This window comes from Amia ocellicauda, chromosome 15 (assembly GCF_036373705.1).
Source record: "Amia ocellicauda isolate fAmiCal2 chromosome 15, fAmiCal2.hap1, whole genome shotgun sequence".
Classification (NCBI taxonomy): Eukaryota; Metazoa; Chordata; class Actinopteri; order Amiiformes; family Amiidae; genus Amia; species Amia ocellicauda.
In genome coordinates, this window is record NC_089864.1 from 4,144,996 (window position 1) to 4,162,883 (window position 17,888).

General features: G+C 42.2%; 2 protein-coding genes across 7 annotated transcripts; both read left to right on the plus strand.

Annotated features, from left to right (window-relative positions):
- Positions 1-41: 41 nt before the first annotated feature.
- LOC136711088 (uncharacterized) lies at positions 42-13,259 on the plus strand. Of its 5 annotated transcripts, none has more exons than XM_066687078.1 (6): positions 42-251; positions 1,991-2,043; positions 2,143-2,475; positions 2,822-3,109; positions 3,322-3,618; positions 3,972-4,680. In XM_066687078.1, the coding sequence occupies exons 2-6, from the start codon at positions 2,001-2,003 to the stop codon at positions 4,169-4,171; spliced, it is 1,161 nt and encodes a 386-aa protein (XP_066543175.1). In that variant the 5' UTR covers positions 42-251; positions 1,991-2,000; the 3' UTR covers positions 4,172-4,680. The 5 variants fall into 5 exon arrangements, with proteins under 5 accessions (XP_066543175.1, XP_066543170.1, XP_066543172.1 ...); XM_066687073.1 differs by lacking the exon at positions 3,972-4,680 and adding an exon at positions 12,479-13,253 and having other exon boundaries at positions 45-251; XM_066687075.1 differs by lacking the exons at positions 42-251; positions 3,972-4,680 and adding exons at positions 704-783; positions 12,479-13,253.
- Positions 13,260-14,966: 1,707 nt separating this feature from the next.
- LOC136771944 (uncharacterized) lies at positions 14,967-17,888 on the plus strand. Of its 2 annotated transcripts, XM_066724530.1 has the most exons (5): positions 14,967-15,014; positions 15,127-15,450; positions 15,804-16,088; positions 16,176-16,472; positions 17,109-17,887. In XM_066724530.1, the coding sequence occupies exons 1-5, from the start codon at positions 14,972-14,974 to the stop codon at positions 17,378-17,380; spliced, it is 1,221 nt and encodes a 406-aa protein (XP_066580627.1). In that variant the 5' UTR covers positions 14,967-14,971; the 3' UTR covers positions 17,381-17,887. The 2 variants fall into 2 exon arrangements, with proteins under 2 accessions (XP_066580627.1, XP_066580626.1); XM_066724529.1 differs by lacking the exon at positions 14,967-15,014 and having other exon boundaries at positions 15,048-15,450; positions 17,109-17,888.

Genomic DNA, 17,888 nt, shown 5'->3' on the forward strand with positions numbered 1-17,888 from the left:
AGTTCCAACCCTCCTGTCGTCATTCAACGTCACTTTACCTGTCAGTCCAGTCACTTTACCAGCCGCTTTATCTGCGCTGATGCTGCAACGTCCCGTCAACGACTTGCTTTCACTTTCACTGCTGGCGCGCTTTTTTAAACTCTTTCTAACGGCATTGAGGAGAATGAATGGGAAATTACGTGAATGTCTCAAAACTGAAAAGATTAATGATCCTTTTCAATTGGAAGAATTAAAATCCGTTTAACTTTTCGGTGAGTACTGACCATATTTCTTTTTAAACTAGCAGTTAAGAGGAAATGATATGAATGGTTTGTTGAGTTCATATATAGTTGCTTAATGATACATATAGTACAGTCATTCCTGCTATAACGCTGACATTTTTATAATGCAAAAACAAAAGAAACCTGCAAGCACTGCTGCAGTCAGACACTAATGCCCCGTTTCCAGCGGCGGAGCGTCCGGTTAATAAGGATAATAATGATCGTAGCAGCCGATGGTATTAATATTGTATGAACAGCGGCCATACATGGTCAATGATTTGCCATCTGTATGCATACTCAACCACTTCTGTGACTGGTGTGTCTTTGCTGTCACTAAGGAAGGGGTCACTATTCCGATACAGCCACTTTCTTGATGTAATATAAATCAACTATCCACATAACTTGTTCTAGTGTATGATTATAAACCTCTATTTTATCACTTGCTTGGAGGCAGACCAAGCAACTTTTCCCCCTAAAGGGAATCCATCGCCATAATCTGGAAGCCCTCAGGTAGAAGAATCAGGTAGGGTAACAGGACAGTATGAGAAAGTTAATACTGATGGCAGTGATTATGAATCTGTATTATACTGCACACATTAATTTGTGGGACAGTTCATGAAGCTGCCTTTACAAAGTTAGGTTTAGCTCACATTCTCAAAATTGCCAATACAGTAAACGTTGTGTGAGTTTGTTAAATCTAAACTATGTTTATTGCATATGAATTGATCATTTAATTGTGCTTTTTTGGGTGAGCAGCATCATTGCCAGGTTAATCTTGTATTGTCCACAGTACAGTATAGTGATGTTTTACAATTAAAAGAAAAAAAATATGAAGCAAAATATTTAAGTTAAATGCATACATTAACAACAAACTACATAATCTACAGTAGTGAAACAGTCTGGTGGTGGTGTGCTAACTATTTCTCACATGAGAGACTGAGAATATCTGGTGGCCACTAAGAGGTTAGTGTTCTCGGGAATGATTGCTTACCAAATAATGATTAGTTGCATGTTTAAAGACAAATACATGGGCATGATGAATTTACACATCAATAATATGAGGAAGAAGAGAAATAAATGATAGAGGACAGGTTTAAAAGTATTAAGTTGTGTGTAGTGTTTATTGGTTTGGCCTGAATCCTGTTTTAGCATATATACTACAGAATTGCTTCTAATTACTGATATTATGGGGGGAATGAAACGGGCAAAGTTTCTGTTGTCATTCCTTTTTATGTTTCATTCTTTGTTCCTCTAATAAATATGTTTGATCACACAAAAAAGTTGTTGATTATTCAGGTGAGAGAGAGAGACACACTAGCAGTAAAAGTTTGGGCATTTTTGGTAATTGACACGCTTTGTGCCGCAAGCTAGTGATCATAGTACAAATCAATGTAATGAAAAATCCATATCACTTTAGTGGCAGTTTCAGATACATTTACTAGTGACTGTGATGAATACAAGAAAAGGCCCACAAAATAAAAGTTTCCCACACAGACACACACAATTGCTTCCTAGGACAATTAACCACCCTGTCCCCTCCTCCAGTGAAATCCTTAGTGTGGCCCCTGATCCTGCCATTTCATAATCTCTCTCCTGGCATGTTCTTGTGTACAGAATCCATTGTTTTCTAACTGCATTATCAAATAATAGTAATACAAGTATGAATAGTTCTAATAATAACCATATCAATAATAGTAATAATAATACTACTGAAATTGTCTTCACTGCAGGACTCTCAGCATGCTGATCTGCTGGATTGTTCTGGCTGTGACTGTCACTGCAGGTAGGTGATCAGGATTCTTGGTTTCTTTCTTTTGCATTAATAAGCACATGACCAGTGGTGCTGCTGTGTCTCAGTCTGTCTCTGCACTGTGTCTCTCAGTCTCCTCAGATCCTGTCTCAGTGTCAGTGAGAGTCGGGGACTCTGTCACTCTGCCCTGTGATGGATCAGCTTGCAGAGGGACTCCTGAAGAGCAGCTCTACATTAAGTGGGAGACAGTGGATCAGGATGTCTATGTGTTCAGGAGAGGCACAGTCCACCCCGGCCCTGGGTTTGAGAACAGAGCTGAGGTTCCCCTGGAGAGGATCAGACAGGGGGACTTCTCTCTGACCCTCCAGCACACACTGCTCTCTGATGGAGAGATATACGAGTGTTTCTGTGAGGGACAGACAAAACAGGATGCTTTTCTCGGAGATGTCAGACTCACCATCACAGGTAAGAGTGTGAACGTCTCAATTTTCCTGTCCTAACCTGTCAAAACCTAGTTCATATTAATTATAAGGAACTCCCAATCACATTTAATGTTTCAGTATTAAATAATACAAAGTGTATTTTATGTTAATACAATAACATAAGTCAAGGGAGTCATGTCAGTCTCTAGCGCTCATAGTGTTGTTTTCTGTCCTTGTTTTTAAAACGAAATGCAACACTATCCCACAATCGCTCTGCCTCTTCCCACAACAAGGATGGGTTTTATAAAATTAAATAAAAATTATAAAATAATATAATGACTTAAGAGAAGTTTTGATATGTTCCACATTGTCCTGTCCTCTCTCTGCAGCTCGTGAGGAGAGCAGCTCTGTCTCCTATGGGCAGCCCCTGAGCCTCCGTCTGTACAGCAGGGCATCTGTGACAGTGCGGTTTAACCCTGCGGGCGCTGGAGCCTCTCTCCCAGTGTGTGCTGTAGAGGGCGGCACCGTGACCCCTGACCCTGCCTATGGGCCCCGAGTCTCAGGGCAGGAGCAGGAGGTCACACTGTCTGCACTGACCTTCACTGACCAGGGCTCCTACACAGTGCTGGACTCCCAGAGCAGAAAGACCATCAGCACTGTGAACGTCACTGTGACAGGTAGGACAGGGGCTACACTAGATTTCTCAGCTCCAGGTGTTCATTGTCATTAACCATGTTCATTTTCTGTAAAATACATATATACATTATGACTTAAATGGAAGTCAGTCCTGATCTAAAATTAATTTATTCTCATTAAATCCCAAATCAGATTTGTTCGAATTGCTGTTTCCAGCCGTATTGATGGCCTCCTGTCTCCTAATGTCTCTCAGCTCACAGTGACGCCCTCACCCTGCCGTCTGGCACAGACCTGTGCGTCTCTCTGCTCACTGCAGAGCCGGTGGAGGTGCTGTTTGCTCCGGTGGGAGACCAAACCTCTGTCCCAGTGTGCGCTGTGGAGAGGGACACTGTGTTCAGACCCGGCCCCGGGTACCAGCCCAGAGTGTCAGTGCAGAACGGCTCTCTGACCCTGCGCTCACTCACAGCAGCTGACCAGGGAAACTACACACTGAGGGAGTTAGACAGCAGCAACACCATTAACACCGTCTCTGTGTCTGTCACTGCAGAGGGTAAGTGTCCCTTTAATAACACTGTTATACACTGTATAGGGTGTGTCTCAGATCTGGTCCTTGGGGAACATTGACCTGATTTTACCTTTTAATTTATTAAAACATAAAGGCAATGTATTTGTGTAATTGGGTAATTTGAGAGTTTGGGTGGAACAAACAGCAGCAGGACAGTGAGCCCCAGACCCGGTCTGAGAAGAACTGCACTGTGTGACCAAACAACACTGGGACTGGAGTCCAGACTGAGGGCCCTGACATCAGTGCAGAAATGTGCTGAATGGACCTCTGTGCTGCTGTCCCACTGAGAGACCTCTACTGCAAGTGACAATATTAATTTTACATTTTTTTTCTTCTAGAATCACTGTGGGTTGGCCTGGTCACAGGGATCACTTTGCTGATCTTAGCAGTGCTGGGACTCGCTCTGCTCTATTGGTACAGACGGTGTCGTCATAAGAAAGTGCCCCAGGTGCACAGTGTGCAGCCCACAGACGAGGACTGTAATTCAGACCAGGAGGGCTCAGAGAGCTCCGCCCTGAAGACAAGCAGGCCAACCTGAGACATAGCCAATGGGAACAGGAGTTTGATGGGGAGGGAACACATTGTGTAGATTGTGTCTGTGCTGTGTGTGTATTTCTCACTGGTGATAGTGGTCTTATCAGATTGGAAGAGTCATTATTTTCTTGTATTTTCCAAGATCAATGTGGCACCTGTGGCTATATTTGTATCATCTTGTATCATCTGTACACTTGGAATTCATTTTTATTTTCTAAATCACTGCAATTGTACATATTTTTTAAATTATATATTCACAGTACACCTATAACTAGTTTCTCCAGGGCTGAGGTGCTGGTGGCTTCCGCTCCTGAGACCCACTGCAGGACTGTGGGGATGTAAATATATATTCACTTTAGTCACAGTTGTGTTTTTAATGATTGTTTTGTATTGAACCTGAATTGTGCACACTCACAGAAATGTGTATTTAAATGTGATGCCTTTTGAGACAACTAGATACATTTCTTCCACTTCCTATGGTTTTGTAAAATAAATGCATTCTCGTTTGTTTTATATGAAGTGTAGTGTGTGCGGGTTTGTGAGCCGATAACCTCACTCTGCATGAATTTGTAAATTCCCTCTGTTATGAATGTCTCATCTTACTGCAGAATTACAGCCACAGCCAAGATGTAACAAGATTATTGATTTAGTTCTACATATAAATTGTCCCCCACTTCACTTTGCTACGTGTATTGACCTCCTATAGCTGAGTATTTTGACTCATTCTTGTTTTGCATGTGATGTAATCGCTCCACACAGCCCTCTGAAACGGCAGCGATCAAGAGAGCAATTTTAATTAGATCAGCTTTTCGTAGGGAACGAGTACTGAGAAATCACAAATATAATTTGTTTCATTCATGTTTTGCCATTTGAGCGCTACAGATTCAGTCGTCAACGTATAATGTACCTAACTTGCTTTGACAGTAACGCAGACTCAGTTCAAAATACCGGCAATGCTGCTGCTACAAGGTTATATGCAATTTAAGTAACAGGTAATCCTATCGTTATAGTTTTATAAAATACATTTTTATCCATAAAGTCATTGTTGCTGTACAGATCCACATCAAGGCACATCAGGACCAAATGAGGCAGATTTTGTGAACGGGAAATCATTTCACAGCATTAATGTACAGATGCTTATGACTTTAATGACAATTTGAACGACAATTAGACCTATACAATGCCTCTTCTAGACAGTAGGGTATCAGATTTTGGATAATACTGTACACCATCCATGACTTGACCTCAGTTATTCCTATGATTTGTGAATCCACCTGCCTCATTTCAAATATTGAACCCAAGTGCCCAGGCTCTGTGCATGATTCTACATTGTGTCAGAGATTCGAGGAAGGTGTAGGAAACAAACTTATTTGTCAGAAATCATTGCTTAAATATTTATTTTTTGAAGTGATCTAATAGTGTTCATGTCATAGGTCAATGTGATGGGATGTCCTGTTAATTTGGCTAAAAATGCAGATGCAGATTAATTAACAGATTAATTAGTCCAACATAATACTAAAGTATTATACATTTAAAATCAGACACCCAGATAAGAACTTCATAGAATTTATACAGAATATCATTTAGAGATGTTACTGAATTGCGTTCCTCAGACAGGGTAGAAGTGCCTGACTGCTGGATGTGTACAGCTTTTCTGGTGATAAATTCTCAGTCGTTAGGGGGGCTAGTTTTGTGTTGTTGATGAACCGTGCCGCTCCTGCAAACCCCCACCGCGGTGCTGAGAGCAGGACGTGCTGCTTGTGAAGCCCCTCCACTGCAGTGTGATCCTGTCAGGGCATCAGTGGGATGACTGTGTGAACTGTTTCGGTGAAGCAAATTCTTAATAAAACGTTCAAATATTCAACTGTGTCGGTTTGGTCTTTATAACTCACCCTGTTATTATGGTTATTTATTTATTTATGTATGTATTTTCTATTTATTTTTTATCGGTTTTCTCTATTTCTAGCCCATCTCTCTTTTTCTGTGCCTGATTGTTTTGTGTTAACCCTATCTCACTACAGACTTGCTGGATTCACGCATGATCCGGTGTGACTCTAGTGTGACTGTGTCTCCCTGCGCTTGTCTTTCGCTGTCGTCTCTAAGGTTGCTGCTCCCTCTGGCCTCTGTCTGTATTGTGTTTATGTGCTGCTAGGTAGGTCTCATTACTTGAGATGCTGAGACTGGAGATTATTTTTCTAGAACAAGTATAAATCTACTTAATGAATACACATACCTAATGAATACACATACTTAATGAATGATACATATTTAATATGTCTAAAGTTACTTTAGTATTTTTTAATTTATGTTTTTCTTAACATCATGGGGTGCATTCTTTATTTCTGTAAGAAAGTTACTACTATAAGGCCTCTGTTTGACCTTGGAGAGTTATCTAACTAGCAAAGAGAGCTGTGCTCAGTTAAATGTCAGTTATTTACTGTATTTCTTAAGTTAAATAAGTGTGGTTTAGTTTCATTTACTTACTGTCATTATTAAAATTGTGTTTTCGTTCTTTATGTCTGTACATAAGTTACTAGTGTGTTGTACTGAAGTCTGTTCAAATGTCTTACTGTCAATACAACCAAGACCATTAAGGTCTTCAGACTGCACCCCCAAGCTATTGTAATGTGTAAATTATATAAATATACATACACACATAGGTTTTTGCTTAAATCATATTGTGTATTTACTTTTTGCATGGATTACATTAGATATTTATTTAAAATAATTTGATGTTTTGTTACTAATATTATTACAAATGCTGATTTTATTGAGTTGTATTGAAATTTCCCAGTTTCTACATATATAGTCTATGCTTCTTTTATAACATATATATTCTATAATTCTTCTTTATTTAAGGATTTCTTAACTTAACTTAGTAACGTTACATTTCATTTACATTGCACGCTGTTGTGAATACACACACACACCTTTAAAACTTAATAATTGTATTTATTCAATCTTTACATTGTATCTGTTCTTTAAATAATACATTTGATATATTCTGAAATGCAAGAAAATATTGGTCTTGGGTAGGTGTAGTATTTACTGAGATTATGCTGATTACTGAAAGTTTTAATTTACATTTTCTGTATTACATTTCTTTTCATTTTGCTCATATTCAGGATTTTCTAAAGTTCAGTCCATCTTGTGTCTCTCAAGCTGTCCACAGCCCCCACCGCTTCTACAGATCGCTATCTCTCAACACTATCCGGGGCCCGGGGGGCCCATCGCCTCAAATGTAAACAGAGCCGCATCTTAAATTGAAAACAGACCCCAGCTGTCATCAGTGCCCTGTCAACTCCGCCCCCAAATATACTAATTCTTCACCGATCCGAGGTTACTAAAGACGTAGACATCTCCTCGCCACCCCCACTAGCTCAAAAAGCTCCAGACTGACATAACCCTTGTCCATTTGAAAGAGGTAACCGCTTTGGCCCTGTTGAAGAGACAGCCTCGCGGATCTCGCTTAAGTAGAAGTATCTGTGTTACTAAAGAATCGGGAGGGCTTTAATAGAACTCTTTTGGAGCTTCACTCGCGTAGGGAAAAATATCTATGTTTTCTAAAGAATCTGAAGGGTATACATAGCGCTCTTTTGGAGCTTCACACGTATAGAGAAAAATAGCTATTTTACTAAGGAATCAGTCTGGCTTAAAGACAAATCTTTTGGAGGGTTTGAAAAACAGTTGAAGACCCCCACCACCCTGCACATTCCTTCGGTGCCCTGTCAACTCCACCCATCAATATGGTAATTATTATGTGACGCGGTACAAGCACCCCCACCCCCCTAGGAAGACACCCCCCCCCCCCGAGTTCAACTCAAGCTTAGGTCAAAGGTCAAATCCCCCGCATCCCCCCCACTCCGAAAAAGTGCCCTATATTACTACTGAGGCGCAGCTACACCTAGCAGACACTGAGCATAAGGCAGGTTGTTGCCACAGCTAACTGGAAGGTAAGTTTCTGTACTTCTTTTGGAGAAATACCAAAATAAAGATCAGACACCTTAGATATGTATTCCACCAGCTGCCTCTCCTTCTCAAAAGGAAAGATCTGTCTTTTCTTAATGTATCCAAATGATGCTGTTCTTCTCTTTATGTCCTCTACACTGATCTTTTTGCAATATCGACATGTGACAACCAGCCCCAAATTTCATGTGACAACTTGCCTCAATCAGACTGTTATGCTAACTTCATGCTGACTACCTGACATGATGTAGCACAGCCTTCCAGACAAAGAATCAAAACATAACTGAGTCCTTCCTTTATTCCAGTTCTATTTTTTGAAAACCCCAATGTCACAGAGTTTTATTACTAACGTAGTGGGACACCTTTCCTTTCTTGGTGGTAAAACATGAAAGTTGTGCTCACCTCAATGTTTTGTGACTTTCAGTTGTAATAACACAGTCATTGACCTCAGATGAAGGAGACACATTTTTTGATGTTACATTTTTGTGTCAGAGCCCTCCCTCTAGACTGGTAGATCAACTTAACCATATGACAGCCAGCTCTGTTCTCCCGGTTATTGTTTGTAACCGTTGATGTAGGTGGTTGCTGGCACACCTGTGCTGAAGATAAAGCCAACACATGCTGTTTCCTGTCTGGTTTGCACTAAAGGAAAATGGCTACTGAGTGAGAATACTACAGAGACATACTGAGAGGATATTTGGGTTGGTGAGTTGGGACACGGCTTGATCGGCAATCGCTGTGTGTCTTATTCTTGTGTTTGGTCATCCTCCCACCTCAGACTTTCTTCTGTGTTTTACGTTGGTGTGTTTTATTGCTGTGCATCACACATGCACTGCTCACTTTTAATTTACTTTAGCTCCGCAGTGTTTAAAAATAGGATTGCGTACCCCTGCCTAGTATTTTAAATGACCTTCGTTGTCCAAATTGTCTGTCTGGTTTTATTCTATTACTGTTCAGAGTATGTGAAAATTGAGTATCTGCAGTAATTGTGCCTTAGGCTTTTCAGTGACATGTATCTATTTATTGATTTACTTACTGAGATCTGTGTACAAGATTATCAATTTATATTGCTGTTTTGGCTTCAAACCTACTCACATCTCCTTATGAGATTATAGATGTGTGTGTATTTATAAATATGTTGTTTATTCACATTATTTAATATTCATTCTATGATACTGAATTATTTGTGGCTCTCTGGTATTACCCTGTTATTTCAGACTCTTGAATCAGTAAATCTGTTTTGCTAATGTAAAGTATTGGATCTTTTAGGACACTGTAAGGACAATATATTAATGGTGTGTGTATAATAAATAAGTTATTTGCCATAATTGTTGGCTTGTTGTCCTGCATACAACCCTGCAGTCACTCTTGTCTCACCCAGTTTGAGATCTAGGAGGTCATGAGAGGTCACTCACCTTTTTTAAGGTGGCATAGTCATTTGCATATTCTAAATCATTTGAATATATAAAGAGTAGCATGCTTCACTACACTTACAACTTCTGCTTATAAAACATTCTTACTCTGATTCGTTGACTGGCTGATAGAGGGGTGTGGACTGGCGTACTATCATTTGCCATTATCTATGCTTTCCGGGATCGGCTCCAGTGATCCACATGGATAAGCGGTTTCGACGATGGATGGATGGATGGATGGATGTAACAAACCTTAAAAACAGATGGAATTATGAATCCTTGATTCATGCTGGGACACAGACAGGTTCATATTCAACAGCTTGTCCTGCTGGGTCTTTTAATAATAAACCTAATACACATTTAAGGAAAAGCCCTGCAAAGTTGCAAATTCAGTTATATTTTACCTGTGACTGTGGAAAATAAATGAGAATCCACAAAAACTATTAGTTTCCCCACACAGACTTAAACCTATTTCATAGTACTCTATTCAATACAGTCGTTTTAGGATTGCATAGGATTATTGTATAATGAACCCTCGTATAAATCCCCTCTTCCTCTCCCACTAGCCATCTTTCTCTCTCAATTACCTGTGACTCCACCACCCTCTATCCTCCTCCTTCACCACGACAAACTTAGATCTGCCTCGATCCCAATCTTTCATATTCGATATATATCTTTCCTTGCATGTGTCTGCCATTTCATTCTGATCAGTGGTTACAGGACCCATTTTCTCCGGACTGTGTGACTAAACAATAATATTCAAAGTAATAATAGTCTTCTCAACAGGTGTCTCAGCATGAGGATCTGCTGGATTGTTCTGGCTGTGACTGTCACTGCAGGTAGGAGTTCAGGATTCTCTGTCTTACTCTATCTTTTCCATTAATAAGCACATGACCAGTGGTGCTGCTGTGTCTCAGTCTGTCTCTGCACTGTGTCTCTCAGTCTCCTCAGATCCTGTCACAGTGTCAGTGAGAGTCGGGGACTCTGTCACTCTGCCCTGTGATGGATCAGCTTGCAGAGGGACTCCTGTAGAGCAGCTCTACATTAAGTGGCAGACAGTGGATCAGGATGTCTATGTGTTCAGGAGAGGCACAGTCTACCCCGGTCCTGGGTTTGAGAACAGAGCTGAGGTTCCCCTGGAGAGGATCAGACAGGGGGACTTCTCTCTGACCCTCCAGCACACACTGCTCTCTGATGGAGAGATATACGAGTGTTTCTGTGAGGGACAGAGAAAACAGGATGCTTTTCTCGGAGATGTCAGTCTCACCATCACAGGTAAGAGTGTGAACGTCTCAATTTTCCTGTCCTAACCTGTCAAAACTCACAACCTAGTTCATATTAATTATAAGGAACTCCCAATCACATTTAATGTTTCAGTATTAAATAATACAAAGTGTATTTTATGTTAATACAATAACATAAGTCAAGGGAGTCATGTCAGTCTCTATCGCTCATAGTGTTGTTTTCTGTCCTTGTTTTTAAAACGAAATGCAACACTATCCCACAATCGCTCTGCCTCTTCCCACAACAAGGATGGGTTTTATAAAATTAAATAAAAATGATAAAATAATATAATGACTTAAGAGAAGTTTTGATATGTTCCACATTGTCCTGTCCTCTCTCTGCAGCTCGTGAGGAGAGCAGCTCTGTCTCCTATGGGCAGCCCCTGAGCCTCCGTCTGTACAGCAGGGCAGCTGTGACAGTGCGGTTTAACCCTGCGGGCGCTGGAGCCTCTCTCCCAGTGTGTGCTGTAGAGGGCGGCACCGTGACCCCTGACCCTGCCTATGTGCCTCGAGTCTCAGGGCAGGAGCAGGAGGTCACACTGTCTGCACTGACCTTCACTGACCAGGGCTCCTACACAGTGCTGGACTCCCAGAGCAGGACCATCAGCACTGTGAACGTCACTGTGACAGGTAGGACAGGGGCCGGGCTCTACTGGAGATCAGGGCTGTGATGAGAGACAGGACTCGGGCTGATGTTCTCCTGTTTCATCCTCTCAGCTCACGGAGACACCCTCACCCTGCCGTCTGGAGCTTCGCTGTCTCTCCCACTCTACTCTCCTGGGCCGGTGGAGGTGCTGTTTGCTGTTGCAGGAGAGGGAGCCTGTGTCTCAGTGTGCCCTGTGGAGAGGGACACAGTGTTCAGTCCTGGCCCCGGGTACGAGCAGAGAGTGTCTGTGCAGAGCGGCTCTCTGACCCTGCGATCACTCACAGCAGCTGACCAGGGAAACTACACAGTGAGGGAGTCCAGCACCGACCACACCATCAGCAACGTCTCTGTGTCTGTCACTGCAGAGGGTACGTGTCCCTATAATAACACTGTTATACACTGTATAGGGTGTGTCTCAGCTCTGGTGCTTGGGGCGCACTGACCTGATTTTATTTAATTAAACTTAATTGAACTCACAATAATCATAAGCGACATTTTACATTATCTGAAACAGTTGAACATTAGAAGTTAGATATAAAATGATAAGGCACTTGTATTCAATAACATTTTGTAAGATTAACAAATTAAGAAGTCAAATTATGCAAATTATGAAATTAAGTATCTGAATACTAGAGCCAGCAAGTCCTTGGGGCTTGGGTTCATTAATGTACCTGTTCAATGGTACCCACAGTACAAAGCAACGTACACTTTTATAGGGCTACACTATATCATGGCAAATGTTCTTTATTAAAGCAATGTATTAGTGTAATTGGGTCATTTGAGAGCTTAGGTGGAACAAACAGCAGACAGTGAGCCCCAGACCCGGTCTGAGAAGAACTGCACTGTGTGACCAAACAACACTGGGACTGGAGTCCAGACTGAGGGCCCTGACATCAGTGCAGAAATGTGCTGAATGGACCTCTGTGCTGCTGTCCCACTGAGAGACCTCTACTGCAATACTCAGTGACCAAAGTCATTTTACTGCTTTGTTGTTTCTCTTCTAGAATCGGTGTTCCCGGTTGGCCTGGTCACAGGGATCTTAGTGCTGATCTCAGTGCTGGGACTCGCTCTGCTCTGCTGGTACAGATGGTGTCGCAATAAAGAGCGTGTGAGGATCACCGAGCCCCAGGTGCCCAGTGTGCAGCTCACAACCCAGGACTGCAGCTCAGAGCAGGAGGGCCCAGAGATCTCCACCCTGATGAGGAACAGACACACCCCGGCCAAAGCCAATGGGAACGGGAGTGTGATGAATCAGGTGGTAAATTCAGTCCTTTAGAAACTATTGGAGCAATTATCTCAAAATCTATGGCCTCCTGAGGGAAGAATTCCCTTCTCTGACTTGCTTAATTGATTAAACGCTCCCATGTGTTCCCAGTATTTAGAAACTGGTGATTTAGGGTGACCCACAAGATTAAGTGGATTGGGGCTCTCCAGGACTAGGGTTGGACACCCCTGGTGTAGATTGTGTTTGTGTGTGTATTTCTTCCTGTTTCTAGAGGTCTTATCAGATTGGAAGAGTAATAATGTTCTTGTATTTTGCAAGATCAATGTGGCACCTATGGTTATATTTGGATATATTATAACATATAACATAACCAGTTTCTCCAGGGCTGAGATGCTGGTGGCTTCAGCTCCTGAGACCCACTGCAAGACTGTGGGCATGTAAATATGTTCACTTTGTCACAGTTGTGTTTTTAATTATTGTTTGGTATTGAACCTGATTTTCCTAACCCTGTTATACAGTGAGGGAAAAAAGTATTTGATCCCCTGCTGATTTTGTACGTTTGCCCACTGACAAAGAAATGATCAGTCTATAATTTTAATGGTAGGTGTGTTTTTACAGTGAAAGACAGAATAACAACAACAAAATCCAGAAAAACGCATTTCAAAAAAGTTATAAATTGATTTGCATGTTAATGAGTGAAATAAGTATTTCACCCCTTCGACTTAGTACTTGGTGGCAAAACCCTTGTTGGCAATCACAGAGGTCAGATGGCCACCAGGTTTGCACACATCTCAGGAGGGATTTTGTCCCACTCCTCTTTGCAGATCCTCTCCAAGTCATTAAGGTTTCGAGGCTGAGGTTTGGCAACTCGAACCTTCAGCTCCCTCCACAGATTGTCTATGGGATTAAGGTCTGGAGACTGGCTAGGCCACTCCAGGACCTTAATGTGCTTCTTCTTGAGCCACTCCTTTGTTGCCTTGGCTGTGTGTTTTGGGTCTGGTTTTATTCTATTACTGTTCAGACTATGTGAAAATTGAGTATCTGCAGTAATTGTGCCTTAGGCTTTTCAGTGACATGTATCTATTTATTGATTTACTTACTGAGATCTGTGTACAAGATTATCAATTTATATTGCTGTTTTGGCTTCAAACCTACTCACATCTCCTTATGAGATTATAGATGTGTGTGTATTTATAAATATGTTGTTTATTCACATTATTTAATATTCATTCTATGATACTGAATTATTTGTGGCTCTCTGGTATTACCCTGTTATTTCAGACTCTTGAATCAGTAAATCTGTTTTGCTAATGTAAAGTATTGGATCTTTTAGGACACTGTAAGGACAATATATTAATGGTGTGTGTATAATAAATAAGTTATTTGCCATAATTGTTGGCTTGTTGTCCTGCATACAACCCTGCAGTCACTCTTGTCTCACCCAGTTTGAGATCTAGGAGGTCATGAGAGGTCACTCACCTTTTTTAAGGTGGCATAGTCATTTGCATATTCTAAATCATTTGAATATATAAAGAGTAGCATGCTTCACTACACTTACAACTTCTGCTTATAAAACATTCTTACTCTGATTCGTTGACTGGCTGATAGAGGGGTGTGGACTGGCGTACTATCATTTGCCATTATCTATGCTTTCCGGGATCGGCTCCAGTGATCCACATGGATAAGCGGTTTCGACGATGGATGGATGGATGGATGGATGTAACAAACCTTAAAAACAGATGGAATTATGAATCCTTGATTCATGCTGGGACACAGACAGGTTCATATTCAACAGCTTGTCCTGCTGGGTCTTTTAATAATAAACCTAATACACATTTAAGGAAAAGCCCTGCAAAGTTGCAAATTCAGTTATATTTTACCTGTGACTGTGGAAAATAAATGAGAATCCACAAAAACTATTAGTTTCCCCACACAGACTTAAACCTATTTCATAGTACTCTATTCAATACAGTCGTTTTAGGATTGCATAGGATTATTGTATAATGAACCCTCGTATAAATCCCCTCTTCCTCTCCCACTAGCCATCTTTCTCTCTCAATTACCTGTGACTCCACCACCCTCTATCCTCCTCCTTCACCACGACAAACTTAGATCTGCCTCGATCCCAATCTTTCATATTCGATATATATCTTTCCTTGCATGTGTCTGCCATTTCATTCTGATCAGTGGTTACAGGACCCATTTTCTCCGGACTGTGTGACTAAACAATAATATTCAAAGTAATAATAGTCTTCTCAACAGGTGTCTCAGCATGAGGATCTGCTGGATTGTTCTGGCTGTGACTGTCACTGCAGGTAGGAGTTCAGGATTCTCTGTCTTACTCTATCTTTTCCATTAATAAGCACATGACCAGTGGTGCTGCTGTGTCTCAGTCTGTCTCTGCACTGTGTCTCTCAGTCTCCTCAGATCCTGTCACAGTGTCAGTGAGAGTCGGGGACTCTGTCACTCTGCCCTGTGATGGATCAGCTTGCAGAGGGACTCCTGTAGAGCAGCTCTACATTAAGTGGCAGACAGTGGATCAGGATGTCTATGTGTTCAGGAGAGGCACAGTCTACCCCGGTCCTGGGTTTGAGAACAGAGCTGAGGTTCCCCTGGAGAGGATCAGACAGGGGGACTTCTCTCTGACCCTCCAGCACACACTGCTCTCTGATGGAGAGATATACGAGTGTTTCTGTGAGGGACAGAGAAAACAGGATGCTTTTCTCGGAGATGTCAGTCTCACCATCACAGGTAAGAGTGTGAACGTCTCAATTTTCCTGTCCTAACCTGTCAAAACTCACAACCTAGTTCATATTAATTATAAGGAACTCCCAATCACATTTAATGTTTCAGTATTAAATAATACAAAGTGTATTTTATGTTAATACAATAACATAAGTCAAGGGAGTCATGTCAGTCTCTATCGCTCATAGTGTTGTTTTCTGTCCTTGTTTTTAAAACGAAATGCAACACTATCCCACAATCGCTCTGCCTCTTCCCACAACAAGGATGGGTTTTATAAAATTAAATAAAAATGATAAAATAATATAATGACTTAAGAGAAGTTTTGATATGTTCCACATTGTCCTGTCCTCTCTCTGCAGCTCGTGAGGAGAGCAGCTCTGTCTCCTATGGGCAGCCCCTGAGCCTCCGTCTGTACAGCAGGGCAGCTGTGACAGTGCGGTTTAACCCTGCGGGCGCTGGAGCCTCTCTCCCAGTGTGTGCTGTAGAGGGCGGCACCGTGACCCCTGACCCTGCCTATGTGCCTCGAGTCTCAGGGCAGGAGCAGGAGGTCACACTGTCTGCACTGACCTTCACTGACCAGGGCTCCTACACAGTGCTGGACTCCCAGAGCAGGACCATCAGCACTGTGAACGTCACTGTGACAGGTAGGACAGGGGCCGGGCTCTACTGGAGATCAGGGCTGTGATGAGAGACAGGACTCGGGCTGATGTTCTCCTGTTTCATCCTCTCAGCTCACGGAGACACCCTCACCCTGCCGTCTGGAGCTTCGCTGTCTCTCCCACTCTACTCTCCTGGGCCGGTGGAGGTGCTGTTTGCTGTTGCAGGAGAGGGAGCCTGTGTCTCAGTGTGCCCTGTGGAGAGGGACACAGTGTTCAGTCCTGGCCCCGGGTACGAGCAGAGAGTGTCTGTGCAGAGCGGCTCTCTGACCCTGCGATCACTCACAGCAGCTGACCAGGGAAACTACACAGTGAGGGAGTCCAGCACCGACCACACCATCAGCAACGTCTCTGTGTCTGTCACTGCAGAGGGTACGTGTCCCTATAATAACACTGTTATACACTGTATAGGGTGTGTCTCAGCTCTGGTGCTTGGGGCGCACTGACCTGATTTTATTTAATTAAACTTAATTGAACTCACAATAATCATAAGCGACATTTTACATTATCTGAAACAGTTGAACATTAGAAGTTAGATATAAAATGATAAGGCACTTGTATTCAATAACATTTTGTAAGATTAACAAATTAAGAAGTCAAATTATGCAAATTATGAAATTAAGTATCTGAATACTAGAGCCAGCAAGTCCTTGGGGCTTGGGTTCATTAATGTACCTGTTCAATGGTACCCACAGTACAAAGCAACGTACACTTTTATAGGGCTACACTATATCATGGCAAATGTTCTTTATTAAAGCAATGTATTAGTGTAATTGGGTCATTTGAGAGCTTAGGTGGAACAAACAGCAGACAGTGAGCCCCAGACCCGGTCTGAGAAGAACTGCACTGTGTGACCAAACAACACTGGGACTGGAGTCCAGACTGAGGGCCCTGACATCAGTGCAGAAATGTGCTGAATGGACCTCTGTGCTGCTGTCCCACTGAGAGACCTCTACTGCAATACTCAGTGACCAAAGTCATTTTACTGCTTTGTTGTTTCTCTTCTAGAATCGGTGTTCCCGGTTGGCCTGGTCACAGGGATCTTAGTGCTGATCTCAGTGCTGGGACTCGCTCTGCTCTGCTGGTACAGATGGTGTCGCAATAAAGAGCGTGTGAGGATCACCGAGCCCCAGGTGCCCAGTGTGCAGCTCACAACCCAGGACTGCAGCTCAGAGCAGGAGGGCCCAGAGATCTCCACCCTGATGAGGAACAGACACACCCCGGCCAAAGCCAATGGGAACGGGAGTGTGATGAATCAGGTGGTAAATTCAGTCCTTTAGAAACTATTGGAGCAATTATCTCAAAATCTATGGCCTCCTGAGGGAAGAATTCCCTTCTCTGACTTGCTTAATTGATTAAACGCTCCCATGTGTTCCCAGTATTTAGAAACTGGTGATTTAGGGTGACCCACAAGATTAAGTGGATTGGGGCTCTCCAGGACTAGGGTTGGACACCCCTGGTGTAGATTGTGTTTGTGTGTGTATTTCTTCCTGTTTCTAGAGGTCTTATCAGATTGGAAGAGTAATAATGTTCTTGTATTTTGCAAGATCAATGTGGCACCTATGGTTATATTTGGATATATTATAACATATAACATAACCAGTTTCTCCAGGGCTGAGATGCTGGTGGCTTCAGCTCCTGAGACCCACTGCAAGACTGTGGGCATGTAAATATGTTCACTTTGTCACAGTTGTGTTTTTAATTATTGTTTGGTATTGAACCTGATTTTCCTAACCCTGTTATACAGTGAGGGAAAAAAGTATTTGATCCCCTGCTGATTTTGTACGT

Coding starts and splice junctions, on each gene's coding strand:
- LOC136711088 (XM_066687073.1), top strand. CDS start 2,001: ATGCTGATCTGCTGGATTGTTCTGGCTGTGACTGTCACTGCAG. Junction 3,110..3,321: donor TGTGAACGTCACTGTGACAG/GTAGGACAGGGG, acceptor AATGTCTCTCAG/CTCACAGTGACGCCCTCACC. Junction 3,619..12,478: donor TGTGTCTGTCACTGCAGAGG/GTAAGTGTCCCT, acceptor TTTCTCTTCTAG/AATCGGTGTTCCCGGTTGGC.
- LOC136771944 (XM_066724529.1), top strand. CDS start 15,066: ATGACCAGTGGTGCTGCTGTGTCTCAGTCTGTCTCTGCACTGTGTCTC. Junction 15,451..15,803: donor TGTCAGTCTCACCATCACAG/GTAAGAGTGTGA, acceptor CTCTCTCTGCAG/CTCGTGAGGAGAGCAGCTCT. Junction 16,089..16,175: donor TGTGAACGTCACTGTGACAG/GTAGGACAGGGG, acceptor TCATCCTCTCAG/CTCACGGAGACACCCTCACC.